Source organism: Galeopterus variegatus, unplaced genomic scaffold, assembly GCF_000696425.1.
Source record: "Galeopterus variegatus unplaced genomic scaffold, G_variegatus-3.0.2 Scaffold6594, whole genome shotgun sequence".
NCBI lineage: Eukaryota > Metazoa > Chordata > Mammalia > Dermoptera > Cynocephalidae > Galeopterus > Galeopterus variegatus.
This window is the reverse complement of record NW_007732705.1, coordinates 33,459-51,017: the sequence shown is the minus strand read 5'-3', so window position 1 is coordinate 51,017 and position 17,559 is coordinate 33,459. Positions and strand designations below refer to the sequence as shown.

General features: G+C 39.7%; 1 protein-coding gene across 1 annotated transcript in view; it reads left to right on the top strand.

Annotated features, from left to right (window-relative positions):
- The window catches only part of LIPA (lipase A, lysosomal acid, cholesterol esterase), a 39,673-nt gene extending 24,435 nt beyond the window's left edge, over positions 1-15,238 (top strand). Inside the window, exons 6-10 of the mRNA XM_008591036.1 lie at positions 1,449-1,585; positions 6,313-6,459; positions 7,375-7,446; positions 13,480-13,551; positions 14,421-15,238. Coding sequence (XP_008589258.1) covers positions 1,449-1,585; positions 6,313-6,459; positions 7,375-7,446; positions 13,480-13,551; positions 14,421-14,654 — 662 coding nt within the window. The 3' untranslated portion in view covers positions 14,655-15,238. The remainder of the gene's footprint in view (positions 1-1,448; positions 1,586-6,312; positions 6,460-7,374; positions 7,447-13,479; positions 13,552-14,420) is intronic.
- Positions 15,239-17,559: the final 2,321 nt, after the last annotated feature.

Here is a 17,559-nt window from a genome sequence, read left to right as displayed (position 1 = left end):
GAGATGGCAAAATATGACCTACCAGCTTCAGTTAACTTCATTCTGAATAAAACTGGCCAAAAACAAGTGTTTTACGTGGGTCATTCTCAAGGCACCACTATAGGTTTGTATGTAATAAAGATTGGAAGTTGATATAATATCTTTATTACAGAGTTTGCATTTCTTCTTAAAAGTGAAATATAAAAAAATAATGTTAGTTTAAATACAGTAGTTTGTGTGTGTGTATGTGTGTTTGTTTAATGCCAAGCAGAAATAATAGGGCAAAGAATTTTGGTAATATTTAGTCTTCTATGGAAATTCAGACTTTAATATAAATGGAAAAACCTGGTATTTGTTCTCTTGAAATTGAAAGAATTAATGTAAGCCACATCCTATATGTATTTTCCCAAATAAGCAATATGGGCATGTGAGAGGGTAGAAAACAAGAAGTTCTCTAAGTTCAGAGACTTTTAAGAAGAAAACTAGAAAATGTAATGACTTTTAAAGTTAAGTGGAATAACTAACCACAAGGATGACAGTTACACTTTACAGCTTTAAAAAGCTATGTGCATTTTCAAGTTATAATGATTATAAAAATAATGTTCATTCATTATAAAGAAAAATAGAAAATTTAGCAAAGTTCAAAGAAAATAAAAATTGCCCATAATTCTCATAAGCAAGAGTTGCTCTAATTAGGGGCCAGGGACCTGTCCCAGAATTTATTTCATTCTCCCTTTTAGTGTTTACTGTGACTAACACCTTTGTGTTCATGTCACATGACCTCCTTAGAATACATTTCCAGGAGAATTACTATATGAAAGATGGGAATGCTTTTAAGCGTCTTGATATATATGGTTAAATTGCTTCACCTTCAGAAAAATGGAGTTGGGCGTTTTTCTTCATTTGTGTTTCTTCTTTCACGGCTTGCCCACATGTGTCCTTTGCCCCACTGCTTTCTTAAGTGACATTCTGGGGCCAACTAGCAAGAGTAGCAAGCCCTGAGAGAGGGCTGAAAGATATTTTAAAGCTAGGGGATTCTAAACATGAGTTCCTTTTGAGTCCTTACATCTGTGAATTGCTCCTAGGGATGGAGGGAGGGGTGGAGGCGGGAGGTGGGGATAAAGATGGGGCTGAGGCCAGCTGTTAGGAATACAGGCCTAAGGTTCACACTGTTGAAGGAACAGGGGAGATCGTCTGGTTCTCCCAACCAGGATTTCTTCCAGTGCATATCTAGGTTGAGATTTGGAACAAGCACTTAAGTAATACTTGATTTACTAGTTTGATCAAACACAGTGTTTGCCCACTCGGAAGGTCAGAGGGCCCCATTTCAAGCGTTCTGCCTCCTGAGGGCCGTGTTGCTTGCGTGGTTCTCAGGCTGCCTCTAGAGGGCGTCGTGAGTGACCGCCCTCGCCTTCCCTGAGAAGGACGTCCCAGAAGATGGAATTACTGTTTTCTTCTTGTTCCCACAGGTTTTATAGCATTTTCACAGATCCCTGAGCTGGCCAAAAGGATTAAAATGTATTTTGCCCTGGCTCCCGTGGTTTCAGTCGAGTTCTGTGCTAGCCCTCTAGCCAAATTGGGACGATTTCCAGATCTTCTCTTTAAGGTACTTGGATCTCCCCACCCTTTTCTCTCCCAACGAATTTCCTCTTCCGATCTGAATAATTGCCCATTGGAGGGAGAATCTGTGCCTTCCTCCTCTGAGTTTTGCCATCAGTGGAGCAGTGGGTTTTTCTCTCCTGCTTCACCTCTGCATCCAGATCCAGGCCTGTTGGATCTGCAGGGAGTAGATCATTAACTGTGCAGTGCAGCCACATGAACTCAGGGCTAACGTGAGTCAGCCCAGCTCTCTGCCCACCGCACAATCACGATGAGAGTACAAGAAGATCTATAAGAAAATAATTTTATTTATTTATTTATTTTTATTTAATGTTTAGATAGATAGAAAATTATTTTCTCAACATAGAAACAAAGGAAAACATCACAAATTAAATTTAAAGTCAATTGATAAGGAATGAATTTAACATACAAAAATGAACATCCTTAATACAAAGAGAACCCTTAAAGTGAGTTAGAAAAATCTAAGGAGAAATTTGGTGAAGGACGTGAGCAGATAAGTCACACACACCCCCCCCACCCCCAAAGAAACACATGTGGCTAATGAGTTCATTCTAAGATGTTGTTGTGGGATGGGGTGGTGGGAGGTGGTGAGAGGGGACTGGCCCTCGGCTCCTGTCTCAGGACCCAGGGCAGCTGGCTCTGTTGCTCACCTGGTTGCCTGTGAGAAAATAATATAAACATTCCTGGAGGAGTTGCCCTTTATTCCACAAGGTGAGCCCATGCACAGCTTTAGGCAAGATATGGGGTATGGGAAATGTGCCGTTCCCACATGTTCATCCCTACCCACATTGTGGGTGATCTAAAGATACTGGTGTTATTATATTTTGTAATATGGACCCTAAACACAAGTCAGCAACTTCATCGGGACTGACCCTGAAGCTGTGCAACCCCAAGCTCTGTTCAAGGAGGAAAGAGCGTTCATGAGAAGCAGTTTTAAGCTAGCTAAGGCAAATGGTCCATTATGTAAGCATTATGTATGTTTTATGTATTCTGCACTTACATAAACACATATGAAATCCTGTACAGAAATATATACTTAAAATCAGGTATGATATACTTCATGGACCACTTAAAAGGTGTTTGCAGGAAATATAGACTATGATCTCAAAACCTGACTCAAAACCTGGGATTCACTGCACCAGTGACCAGAACATGCAGATAAGGTGGAGCTCCCTCTGACCAAATTTTCTTTTAATGCCTTGGGTAATAGAAACATTGATTTTCATTATAAACAGTCCACAGATACAGGAGTACAAATAAAGTACTCCTCAGCTACCAAGGCTTCTCCTGGTGTCTTTCTCAAAATTAAACACAGTGCTCAGTTTGGGGTCTTTTCCTATAGACCTTGTGTGAATTTATGTACATGTATATGAGGGTACTTCAAAAAATTCATAGAAAAATGGGATTAAAAGTTAATACTAATCTTTCCATGAACTTTTTTTTTTTTTTTTTGTCTTTTGTCTTTTTCCGTGTCCGGCAATGGATCGCAACCCTCAGTGTCGCCCCCGTACCAGACCGGGACCAGCAACGGGATCGCAACCCTCGGCGTTGCCCCCGTGCCTCGCTCAGCCAGTGAGCGGGAGCCGGTCTGTATGTGGGATCCGAACCCTCGGACGGGAGCGCCGCCGCGCTTCCCAAGCGGTGCACTATCCAGTGCGCCACCGGGCCGGCCCCTCCATGAACTTTTTGAAGAGCCCTTGTATGTACTGAGTGAAATTTTCATACATTGTTTTGTTTTAATGTAGATGGACTCAACTATATAAATTGCTCAGGTTTATTATTAACAGATTGCATTTTTCAGTCTCAGAGAGCTGTTATGTTACTATGTAAAACTCTACCACATTTTAAAAATTTCTGCATACTAAGTTTTTGATTATAAAAAATTACTGTTTATTTAACCAGACTTCTATGGTAGACGTTTAGGTTGTTGCTAGTTTGCTATTGCTACATCTTTTTGCCCTTTTTGGGATATATCTGTAGGGTGGGTATAGAGAAGTGAAATTGCTGTGTCATAGGACTGTGTGCTTTCAATTTAATTTAATCCTTGGAGATTATGATTTAGTAGCTCCAAAAGTACAAACTCTGGCTCCCCTCTCCTGCCCCTCACCCCACCTCGGAAATAGTGTTCTGTAAAATCTGGGGTGGGATCTAGAGATCCGTGTTTTTGTACAACACCCTATGTGATTTCTGAGGTAGGCTAAATAGTCTTGTATTTGGGAATCACTGTCCAAGACAACTGCGCTTTGTAGTACACGGGGAGGGTAAGAAAGTGAATGAATAAATGTTTACAAAACTTTTGAATTAGCTGCTCTGAAAAATATATGTTGCTTCTGTGAAGGCAGAGTATCCCCTCTAATCCCTTCTTGAAATACAAAGGTATAAATTATAAAGATATCAAAGTTGATCTGAGCAGCCCTATCAATGTATCAGGTAAATTTTTCTTTAGCTGTGCGAGTATATACTGTGCTGCATTGGCATACTTTTCAGTGAAGTTTGCCACAGTAGTGTTTGGGTAGCAGTTCTGAAGTACAAGGTCAACTTCACATCCTTTGTCAGGCAGAAGGAAAGTTTGGTTTATTGTGACTTAGGTCAGTGATGCATCATTCTGTTAACTTCATTTTAGTTAGAGAGCTTAAAAAATATGTGTAATTGTCTCATGTGACCATTATGTAGACTCAAAGCCATGAGTTTTAACATGATGTCTTCTCATGTCACATGACCTTCTCTACATGTGTTATTTACTTCCTGGTTCTACCCAGCAAATTCTAGTGTGGTGAGTCTGGAGAAGAGGAACATTTAAGGAGACCTGGTGTATGTCTTTTGATATTGATTAGTTGTCTTATGCAAGACTGATTTGCCAGAGATCATAGGCTGCCTATGTACAGGCCAAATTTACTGGAAAAGTGTTGAATATGGCCCATACAATGTTATAAATTCAAATTAGTTGCACCTTTAAAAAAGCGGGATATTTAACATTGCAGTCTTTATAACTGTTTTTTGGGGGGATGGCAGGGTAAAAAGCTGTGCTCCATATCCTGTGGATTAGTGAGAGGCCAGAACAAGCAGCAGTTGCATGTGTCGGGCTGAGCATAAGCTTCCAGTTCACCACAGCTCCCATCACTCCCTGGTCATCAGCTCTGAGGCAGGATGGCCTTTTCCATTTACAGTTTTACTCATTTATATTAGACTGCTAGGGCTGCAAGGAAGAATCGGCTCCATGCCTCACCCTAGCTTCTGGTGGTTTGCTGGTGATCCTTGGTGTTTCTTGCTTGTGGAAGCGTCACCCAATTTCTGCCTTCATCTTTGCACGGTGTTCTGCCTGGGTGTGTGTTTGTCTCTGTGTCCAAATATCCCCTTTCTCTAAGGACACCAGTCATATTGCAGGGGGACCCACCCTAATTTTAACTTGATTACTTTAATAAAGACCCTATCTCCAAATAAGGTTATTCTGAGATACTGGGGGTTAGGACTACAACGTATATATATATATATATATATATATATATATATGTATGTATACATATATATATATATGTATGTATGTATGTGTATATATATATACACATACACACCCCACCCTAATTTTAACTTGATTACTTTAATAAAGACCCTATCTCCATACACACACACACACACACACACATAATTTTGGGGTTTTTTTTCGTTTATTTTTTTGGCGGAGAGACAATTTAAGCCATACAACTACCATTGTAGGCATTTGGGATTTTCATTTCTGCTTGTCCCTCCAGAGCGTAGATATGAGAAAGAGTGTAAATTATAATGGGACAGATTTGGGTTCACTATAAGGAAGAACTTTTTCCCATTTCCTATTGCACAAGCATGTGCAGATGGGCTGTGAGTATGTAGTGATTGCCCCAGGAGCACAGGTTCAGTGACCATTGGTTAGGAATGGTGTAGTCCAGGGAGTGGAAAACTTTTTCTGTAAAGGGCCAGATAGTAAATATATTTGGCTTTGTGGGCCATCTGGTCACTGTTGTAATAAAAGCAGCTAGAGATAACACATAATTAGGTGAGTGTGGCTGTGTTCTTTATTTATGAAAACAAGCAGTGCTGGGGGAGAGGGGAATGGGGACTTACTGTTTAATGGGTGCAGAGTTTTAATTTAGAAGATGAAAAAGTTCTGGAGATAGGTAGTGGTGATAGTTGCATAACAATGAGAACGTACTTAGTGCCACTGAATTGAACACTTAAAAATGGTTAAAATGATCAGTTTTATGCTATGTATGTTCTATCACAATAAAAAAAAAGTTAAAAAAAAATGCAACAGGAGGCAGTGGGCTGGATGTGGCCTACCAGCCAGTAGCATCAGACTAGCTGTGTGCACCCCCAGCAGCCATTGCTGATCAGGAGTCACCACTGATCTTCAGAGTCGGATGAAAAGTATTGGGGATGGCCCCGGGTTGAGTGATCATTAATGCTCTTTCCCATTGTAGAAGTCTGCTGTGAGCTTATTTGATTTTCTGCCTCCTTCTCTTCATTTTGAGAATTTAAATAGACCTCTGTAACGTGTGATTTTGTCTCAGTAAACTTATCGTGTAGTGTCCTAGTTTGAATGTCCACTGGCTGCGAGTTTGCTCCTGGGGCCGTGTGTGCGGAAACTGGATGTGCGTCTTGGCTTCCGAGATGGGTCATGGAGTCCTGCGTACCAGAATGAAATGCTGAGATACTCTTGGTTTTCTTTTTGTTTTGCAGGACATATTTGGGGACAAAGCATTTTTTCCCCAGAATTGGGTTTTGAAGTGGCTGGGCACCCACGTGTGCACTCATGTCATTATGAAGGAGCTTTGTGGAAATCTCCTTTTCATTCTCTGTGGATTTAATGAGAGAAATTTAAATATGGTATGTATGTTCATCATAAGACTTGATTTAAACTTTCAGTGATTGCCTCTTCTCTGTGAATGTGCTCATTTGTGTTGGGTGGTGTGGGAGAGGCAGGAACGGCCTCTTTAGAGCTCTAGAGGATCTTTCATTTAAGAGGCACAAGAATCAACTTTGGCAAGTGCCCAGAACAGCATCTGCTGCTGTCCTCTATTTGTTGCTAATGATTTGTTTCTTTTTTTAAAAATTACTATAAGCGTGTTTTATTTGGTATGGCCATTTACACACACACACACAAAATGTGTATGTATACATGCAGAGTCTTCAAACAGTTCATGGAAAGATTCATATTATCTTTGAATTCTGTTTTCCACAAACCTTTTGAAGTAACCTCACATGTGATTACATATTCGTGTGTGTGTATATATGCACACACATGCACAATACACGTGTGTGTATATATGTGTATTTGTTTTATAAAATGTAAATCCTTGGTCAGCAATAGATGGTGCTTCTAAATATATTTGTAGTTTATAATGTTGCATTTTGAAAATAGATTTTGAAATTCTGAAATGAAGACTCTATGGAACTTTTAAAAGCTATATTAATTTTTCTTCCGATGATTAAAGCAAGATGTGATTGTTATATGATTTTTTTTGGAAATTCAGGAAATCATGAAGAAGAAAATAAAAATGAACTGTAATCTCAACCTGTACAGCCCCACATTTATTATATTGTTGCATTTCCCATGTAAGTTTGTACATATTTTTATAGGATATATTTGTGGTCAAAGAATTTTTTCCTGACCCCTGATCTCATATATTTGAGGTCATGGCTCTGTAGTTTATAATGCTTTGAAGGGCAAAATAAAATGTTTGTTATCAATGCCACCTTAACACTATCTTTATTCTTTATTTCAACATATTTGTTTTGCAGTCTAGAGTGGATGTGTATACAACACACTGTCCTGCTGGAACTTCTGTGCAAAACATGCTACACTGGAGCCAGGTAGGCATTCCAGGGGTGAAGTTGGGGTTGGTGGAAAATCAGCGTTAGGAAGGTCTGTGCATTTCATGAAGCGCCTTTCTGCAAACCCTTCCTAAATATAAAGATAGTATGCTTACAGATCTGACCCATTTTCCTTCCCCAGAGTCCTGGGTCCTTGTCACTGTGTTTGTGCTGCTTTTGTTATCCTTCATAGGTTCGCCAAACAGCTATTGGGGTTGACTTTGTTCTTTTCCCCTCACCCTTTCTCTTCCCTCCTCATGTCTCCTCTCCTCACCCCTTTCTATCCCTTCCCTTTTTGAGTCTCAGATTGATTACCTTCCATCCTCTCCCCTCCCCTCTGTCTGTTTTTCATTGTGTCCCAGATTTATTTCTGTGTTGCTTTAGAAAGCATGATTTTAGAGCAGTATGTCTCCTCTCCTCACCCCTTTCTATCCCTTCCCTTTTTGAGTCTCAGATTGATTACCTTCTATCCTCTCCCCTCCCCTCTGTCTGTTTTTCATTGTGTCCCAGATTTATTTCTGTGTTGCTTTAGAAAGCATGATTTTAGAGCAGTTTTGGAGGTAGAAACTGCTATTTCAGCACTAACGCATGAACACAGAATGCCTGGAACATCAGTGGATAAACGAGTTAAACCAATCATGGACAAGAATGGGCATCTTTAACTTAAAATATAGTTTTGATTGTTTTATCGCATACGTAATGCATATTCTTTCTAGAAAATTTAGAATTTACATATATGCAAAAAATAATTTAAATTATCTTAAGGTGTATATTATTCTACAACCCTACACAGAGGTAGGAAATGTGTCTGCATTCTACTCTATATCTCTCGCTGCATATCATTTAAGAAAAGAGTGATTAAAGCTATAGACAGAAATAGTGGATGTAAAAATAGATTTTATTTTCTCTTACTGTTTGACAATTTGCTGTTCTTTTTACCTCTGACAACATGTCAGGGACTTATTTCCACATCAGAACATATTTTTGTACAATATTTTTTCAGCTAACTTATTTTTAAATTTGAAATGACTCACTGATTAAGCTCTAAACCAAGACGCTATAGGTGTCTTGGATAGTAATTTCCAAACTTGCTTGCAAACTTGACTCTGCTTGCATCAGAATCACTGAATTGCTTTTAAAAGTATATCTTTTAATACAATATTGCTTAAGAGAAGTAATGTGAATTGGATTTGTCATAGAACTGTTGGACTGGCTGCAAACAAGGCTTTTTCTTTTTAAAGAAAAAGAAATGGGACTCCTGTGTCCCATTTATTTGGATTAGAGAATCTGTACTTTTATTATTTTTTAAAATAACTGTATTGAGGTATAAGTGACATACACTATTTATTTAAAGTGTGCAATTTGATATATTTTGACATTTATATACACTTGTGAAGCCAACACCACCATCAAGATAGTGAACATATCACCCCAAATATTCCCTCCTGCCCCTTTATAACACCTTCCTCTCCACCCCTCCCCCTCCATCTCCAAGCAACAACTGATCTGCTTTCTGTCACTATAGGTTAGTTTCCATTTTCTAGCATTTTCTATATGTACAATCATGCAGCATATACTTGTTTTTGTCTGGCTTCCTCCACTCAGCGTAATTATTTTCAGATTCATACACATTGTATATTTCAGTTTTTCCTTCCTTTTTATTCCTGAGAATCTGTGTTTTTAAAAAATCTGCCCGTAGGTTCTTCTGCCCATCCAGGTTTACGAGTCAATCATCTGGGACATCCCAACACTTTAGTCTCCTTCCTAAGTTGCCCCAGGAACCCTGTCTGTGGGAAGTACAGTAGTTCACTTCTCCCTGAGGTTCATCTCTAAGGAAACAGCAAGGACCTGACTTGAGGCTCGGAGCTCACTGCAGTGACCAGAAGGCTAAATGATAAATGTCAGTCCCTCGGTGCCAGAGTTTGCTGTGGCTTAGAAAGGGCACATGTGGAGTGCAGGTGGTTCCTCACACACTGGCCAGCACACCCGTACCACTCAAGGCATGCCCCGAAACCTCCAGAAATCCTCCAATTCACATGCTCTCGGTTCAGGTCTCCGCGTTTCTCCTCAGTTACATTTCTATTTATAGTCACTTGTTTTCTTCATATACCGTGCCACCAAAATTCCCCTACATTTTTGAGTATGCCTGGAACCTCTTACCTGGGCATTTCTCAAAAAGGCCCAGTGTGTGTCACCTCAGGAGTTAGTGCACTCCCAGAGAAGCCTGGAAGATGAGTGAGCCAGGCTGAAGGCAGGTGCTGAGCTCCCCCCAGCGTGGTGACCACCAGTAGCCATGTGTGGTACACCGCATGCCTCATCCAAGTACAAATGACCACTAGACCCGGGCTCTCAAGAGACCTTGAGAATGTTGAAACCAAGGCTATCCTAAGACTGCTGGATTTCATATTACAGAAGGTGCTGCTCCGCCATCTGTGTCCCAGGCCTGCCCTGGGCACTGGGTTTGCAGTAGAGCTGTTGGGTCGGCTACAATCCAGGCTTCTGTTCTTGTTCCAGCCCATTTTATCAAGCAGCTGGCCAGGGTCAGAGACTGTAGGCTCAGGTCCAGAGCATTGCTTTCTGGCCCACTTGTGGTCTTGTGGCTTTAGATTCTAACTACACTGGAATGTGCCTCATGAATATTTCCAGAGCCCAGATTCACTGCAGAAGGCAGCCTTGCCCTTTGCCCTTCTGGTCACTGTGCCATCCCTTTGTCAGTAACAATAGCTGCTTTGTGCAGCTGTTTCATAGGATCTTCTCTTGGTTCTCCCTCCTCTGGGCTGTGAGTCAGGGGCTGCCCGGCTTCTGGAAGCGGCCCCGGTGCCTGTTGGGAGAGGCTTCTGCCCAAGCAGGGGCAGGGCGGGTGGGGGCGGGATGCTGGCAGGCGAGGGCTGCCGTGCAGTGTGGAGGTGGAAGGCTCCTGTGGTATGAGCCTGGGGTGCCCCTAGAGGCCATTTAATTCACTGTACATTCAGAAGTTTACTTTTTGTTTAAACAATTAGCATTCACTTACTAACACTTCTAAAGCCTAGCTCTTTACTGGGCTTTTAAATTTAGTTTACAAATCCTTCTATTCTCTTTGTAAACATGAAGAATTCCAGAGATTGCCAGAGCCAAGACTCTTATTATCTCTCTCGCTCTCTCCAGGCCTGCCCAGAGCCCAGGTGCTCGTTCCTTTTTGAAGAACGCCAGTCCTGATATATCTTTACAATGTTGGTCAGAACTACTTAGGGTGCTATTAAAAATACAGATTCTTGGGCCTACCCAAGACCTGTCGAGAATCTGAATTCCTGGGGATGTGTCCCTAGGATCTGCATTTTAATAAGTACATCAGATGATTTTCATGTTTGAAAGCTACTGCTTATAAAACAACAACAACAACAACAAAAACCAAAATGTACATTTGATAGGCTTTTTTAAACACCGTTAAAAGGACATTCAGTATGATTTTTATTATACATGCAATATATGTTTTATGAAACTTTAGAAAAACTGTGAGTGAAGGAAGATAATAAATCTCTTGTATGTCTACCACCCAGCAAAAAACACTATTTATATTTTGGTATAATTTTACAATTTTTGACATAATCATTACCATTACAAAAATAGGATCATACTACATACACTTTTTTAGTAACTTTTTCTTTAATTAAATAGCATCATATTTGTTAAGTACAGGCTAAGTTGCTGTATCAGAGACACCAGAATACATCCAGTAAATAGTGTCTTTCTCATAATACAGTCCAGAGAACAGTGGCCCAGCCTGGTGATAGGGGGGTCCCTTCACACTGCATCTCTGCCATCACAGGGTGCTGTCCTCTTCTTCCTGGGAAGCGGGGTCACCTCTGTGTTTGTTGCAACCCACAGGAAGGTGGGAGAGAGGAAGCCCAGGGCAGTGGCTTTGCACGAAGGCTATTAACTCAGAAGTGAAGTAGTATGGCCACAGTCTAGCTGCTCATGGGGGCTGAGGATGGGGATACTATCCAGGCCATGTGCTTAGCAAAAGCATTAGGGATTCTGTTGCTGAAAAGAAGAAGGCAAGAATGGGCACTGGGGGACAATTAGTCTCTACCATAATAAAAAACATATACCTTTGCAGATCAGTATCTACATTTTAAAAATATCTGTAGTAAAGGACAGTTTTCTGTTGCCTGAATTGTATTTTATTTTTTCTTCTTATGATAGTATTTTTGCAGTAGTAAACTATCCTAGGATAAATATTCTTTTATTACAGATCTGTTCTTATACATTAGGCAGATTATTTTCTTACGATGGTACATTCATAAGAGTAGACTTCATGGTTAGAGTGTAGGCATATCTTTAACACTTCTGGTACATATTGTACTTTTGGAAAGTTGAATCTATTTATATTTTAGATGGTACATTCATAAGAGTAGACTTCATGGTTAGAGTGTAGGCATATCTTTAACACTTCTGATACATATTGTACTTTTGGAAAGTTGAATCTATTTATATTTTTATTACCATTTGAGACCTAAAAATAATTTTTAAATGTCTTAAAACCATCTAACCTAATAGTATAAGCATTTCCTCCTGATTTTTATGTGCATATGATTATCACAGAAATGTAACCATAGTGCATATTCAATTTCATTTCCTGACTATTTCCACTTAATATATTATTTATGAAAATTATTTATAAACAGTTTTCTGTTCCTATTTTATTATACTTATTTTTTATGAGGGTGGTATACTGTTTGTGTATATTGATATAACATGATGTATTTAACTGTTATTGGACATAAGCTCATTTTCAGGTTTTTGTTACTATAAATAATCTTCACATTTCCCTCCTTTTGAGATGCCCTTTCAAGTGGATAGCTTAAAGTTCTAAGTGACTGTGAGCACAAAAGTCAGATTTAGAAGCTCAGTCTGAGCTGTAGGCAAGTTTTTCCTTTTATTCTGTTCTCACTCCTGGTGCTTTATGTAAATGCTGAAAGACATATTTGACAAAGTGATAAACTGATGTCTGTATAGTGGCAGAAGTTTGCGTTGGTTCATAGTCACTGACAATTAGCAATAGGGAACAGATGCACTAACAGGTACTGTGAATCCATATTTTGTTCTGCTTATTAAAGATATTTACTGTCTGTCATTTGCAGTGGCAAAAGCAGATACTACACATTTTTCCTGTAGTTTCTAATCTCACACTGTCTTTTCTTACATCAAACGAAGATTTTATGCAGTTGATAAGAACTGAAACTTCATTTAAATCAAATGTATTCTGACGAAGAATGTCTGAGTATTTCTTTTTACCAGGTGCCACCTGTGGCCAAAGCTGACAGTTTCCAATGCACTTGGCTTACCAATCTTGGGTTTGATTCTTGACATATTTTTAATTTGGGGGTGTAGAGAAAATATGAATTGGCATTATTTCAAATTTTAGAAACCAGTGGCTTTTTGTTAATATTTTTATATAATACTCTCCTAAATATGCATAAATTAAATTTATACAATTATTTCATGGTTCTAGTGTCCCCAGCTAGTTAGAATTGTGTTGACATACAGTACAATTTGGTGATTATACTGGTGCCAGTACTGAAGAAAAAGTGTTAAATCAGTAAAATTATTAAACTATGAACAAATAATATAACTAGACAAGTAGGGTGATAAATAGAAAATGTTATATATATTATATATATGTTAATGTATTTATCTCTCTTAAGTAAACTCTTTAACTCTTTGAAAAAGTTTAAGATGAAAATTTCCCTGGAAAATGTCACCATAAAGTTCATCCACTGGGAGCAACTGTTGATCCAACATAATTCAAAGCATATGTCTGTAACTGCTTCCTCGTGTCACGTGATAGCTACTTTCCAATCATATAATGAGAAATTGAGTTGTTTAGTGAAGGAGAAAAAAATGCCCTTTTTTTAAAAATAACGGTTTGGAAATGGAGAGTAAATCCGGATATTGGTATAAAACTGATTTCTAAGAATGTGGCTAACTCCAGCAAACTATGGTGTTATCTCAGACTTCCATGTCAGATAATTTTTTTCCAAATTATCTTTTCAGACTGTTAAATCCCAAAAGTTTCAGGCCTATGACTGGGGAAGCAGTGCCAAGAATTATTTTCATTACAACCAGGTAAAGTTTTCAGTCTTAATTAAGATGGGCCCTGAATACTCATCAAGGAAGCCAGCCTGGGTTATCAGGATTCTGGACAGGTTCAGGCACTGAGGGTAGTGTTTGGGAGACTAGATAGAGTTCATCCTCCCTCCGTCCATTCCAGAACAACCCAAGCTTTGCACTTGGTGTTGTGGACAGGGCCTGCTCTCTGTGTCCTTGCCTTGGCTCTAAATAAGAACTATCACTGTCATGTGTTATTTAGACTTTAGTGGTCAGATGATCCCCGGTCTGCTACCTGGTAGCTGTGGGCCCTGGGCCAAATTACATTGCTTAAGCCTCCTTTCTCTAAATAAAATTAGCATTTTTTGAGTGCTAAGTGCACTAATGTGTGAGAAACTCTGCCCGTGTTTTTTTTTCTTTAATTCTTAGCCCGTGCCTGTGACATAGATGTGTTTATCTCCAACTTAACTATGAAGAAACTGAGGTTTAGAGCATTTCTATGGTTTGTCTTGCACTCAAAGGGAGAAAGTAGGAAGGTATGACTCCAGCACGTCTCTTCTCAAGCGCTTGGTTCATCTACTTTGCATCTACTCCTGGGGAGAACAATTCCTTCCTCCCCAGGGGTTAACAACTTGTTACCTTGCCCAGCGTAGGGTAGTAGCTCCATAACTAGCAGTTATTATAGTTAGTATGCTCTCATTTTGGGTTAGATTCCCCCCCCCCCAGTAATGGTAACTTGAAAAGTATACTGAAAGTGATCTACAAAATTTAGTGTCTGACTGTCAGATCAGACTCACTAGACTATATTTAATGGAGATTGTGTTTATTGTGATTTTGAAAAATAAAACAACAACAACAAAGCTTTCTGTGGTTCTTTTTTATTGTAGACTTACCCACCCACATATAATGTGAAGGACATGCTTGTGCCAACTGCAGTCTGGAGCGGAGGTCGGGACCGGCTTGCGGACGACAACGACATCAATGTCTTACTGACTCAGATCACCAATTTGGTGTACCACGAGCGCATTCCTGAGTGGGAGCATCTCGACTTTATCTGGGGCTTGGATGCTCCTTGGCGGCTGTATAATGAAATTATTGATTTAATGAAGAAATATCAGTGAAAGTCAGACTTGAGAAATGTACCATCAAATTAATGATCAAGTCATGTGAAATGCATTTGCTTGCTTTCTGTAAAATACTTGTTTTCCTTTCCCAGATCTTTTGTATTTTTATTTCCAAGAATATTATAACTTTGAAGATGCCTACTTCTTTCTAATTAGGATTAGAAACACACTAGCTATTTGTTTGTTTGTTTGTTTAATTATGGCTGAATATGAGCTAGTGTCTCAACGCTGCTTTTCTAAACCTTCACCACTGACTAAAAAGGTCACTATAACTATTCTGTTTATTCTTACAGTTTAAAATATACTGTAGTGACTTTTTATCCCCATGCAGGGCAAATTAACACTTGTTGAAATTTTTAAACTGTGTTGTTCAGTGGTAAATAATCTGTCACTAACTTGAGCTCAGTATAAAAGTACCTCCATCCCCCAGCCTTGAAGGGCTCTCCAGTCTAATCATCTTGTATTTAGGGATCTAAATCACACTTTTTCATGTTTTCATGCTGTAGGTGCATAGTCAAATCTGGTAATATCCCAGCTATGCCAGTAATGAAGATTCCGTAATGAATTTTATCAAACCTAACTGTGATGTGATAGCTGTTATTTAGCAAATGTTGAAATTGCTCAGGCCAAGCAAAATAATTTGCTAGAGTCTTCAAAAACAAATTGCACTGATTAAAAAAAGTTTTAAATAGCTTGAAGACTGACACACTGAATGTCTAATTAATTAATGTACTCTCTAATTAATTAATGTACTCTCTGAACCAGCTGCTATAGCTCAGTGAGGACGTTATTGTGACGCCAGAGTCCTGGGGTCGTCCATGAGGTGTCCTAGTTCATTTTCACTCGAATGAAATGTGAACGTGAATGTTTTCATGTTAAAGTTCAGCTCAGGGAGTTGTTTGGTTTTTTAGTTTTATATACGCCTGCTTTGCATCCCTGTCAGGAAGCCCATATTCATGTGCTTTTCTTGCAGTGTCGTTTCCTTACAATACTGTCAAACGGACAGAATGACAATTGATATGTTTTTCTATATATTTACTTTAGCTGTGATAACAACAATACTTGGTACTGATTAATATATGCAGGCAGAAAAAAGTTACTTTGTAACATTTAAAGGGTTTTATTTAAACTTTTCAATAAAACTCAATTAGCCTCATAGATCTGAAGGATTGTATGTGTGTTTTCTCTTTTATTTTATAGTCATTCGATTCTTTCCTTTCTCTTTTAGCAGGACTTATGCTTGTCTTTCTCATCTTCCCTTTTGGCTCCTCATAAACCTCACTGATACTGCCCTTGAATGTTTGTTCCTCCCTCACAGTGATTAGCCCTGCTATGGTTTGAATGTCCCCTCAAGCTCATGTTGGAACTTAATCCCCAATATGGTATTTGAAAGGTGGGGGAGGTGATTGTATTGTGAGAACTATGCTCTCATGATGGATGAATCCATTCAAGTATTAATGAGCTAATGGTTTAATGGATTACCAGGGAGCAGACTGGTGGCTTTATAAGGAGAGCAAGTGAGCATGTCAATGTGCTTTTGCCATTCTCACCCTGTGATACCCTGTGTCACCTTCGGACTCTGCAGAGAGTTCCCACCAAGAATAAGGCACTCCCCAGATGTGCCCCCTGGACCATGGACTTCCAAGCCTCTAAAACTATAAGAAATTGATTCTGTTTTTTTCTAAATTACCCCATTTCAAGTATTCTGTTATCAGTGACAGAAAACTAATACAAGCCTTATCTGCAGGTAGTGGCTTGCTGCAGGCAGAACCATGGATTCAAGAACTATCCATCCAATTCCCTCCTTGCACAAATAAGGCAGCTGAATTTGCAGAGACAGGACACATGATAGGGCCCCCACAACACAGAGGTGAGTCCCAGCACAATCCCTCCCACTAATTTGTGAATTTGAGAGTGGAGGGTTTTATTTTCCTGGAATATAGCTAGTCAATAAATATACGTGGACTGACAAAACGTGTGAAAAACGATGGACTTCATTTAGTTAAATGAAATCAGATGTACAAGAAACAACTGGGAGGGCCTAGGGTCTGACTTTGGAATCAGTGTGATTTTTCATGGCACCCATAGAAAAGAGTACAGTTCTGCTAGATGCAAAGGGTGTTCATCCCCAGGAGGACGCCACCCTTCTTGCTGGTCATAGGTTCCCCAAAGCGCCCTTCTTTCTCTTTTTGCCAAAGCGGACTGGTTTGGCCAGCCAGATACAGATATCCTACATGGGTAGGGCTGAAAAGAAAGGGACGATGAGTGGATGTTTTGTTTGTTGTTTTTGCCAGTAGTGGGAGAGAGATTGCCAGAGAAAGGTTTCAGTGCCACAGGTGACTTGGTTTCTCTAGGTTTGGCTGCTGCCATGAGGGGCTCCCAGAGATGCCTTTGAGACCTTGAGGTCAGTCAATTTCCCACACACCAGAACATAGACCGAGGAATGAGCAGGGGATGCATTCCAGAGTCCACCTTTCACCTGCCTGTTTTTCTTATCACCTCCTTTCCAAACTTTTCTCTGAGGACTTTTCTAAAGAGAAGTGGGTAACCCAGTTTAAAGGTGAAGATGTACAGTCCTTCTTGCCACAATTGGGTTACGTTACTCATTTGCCTTTGTTGGTGGCCCCTGATGTAGCTTTGTAGACTTGTACTCCTGGCTGCATTTGCATAGTTTTGTTTCTTCTTTGGCTGAGAGTTGGAGCTTTTGCCACAAGAAGATCTCTAACATTTTGGTAAGGGCTCCAGGCTCTGTTCTTTTTCAGCTGGCTTTGATGCATCTTCCGTTGATCAGAACACAAAGATCTCCACAGACCTCTAGGGCAAGGAGAAGACTAATTGTTATTCTGCCAACTTGGAACTCAGAGTTCTGTGAGATATGCACTTACATGGGGAAATGAAAGCC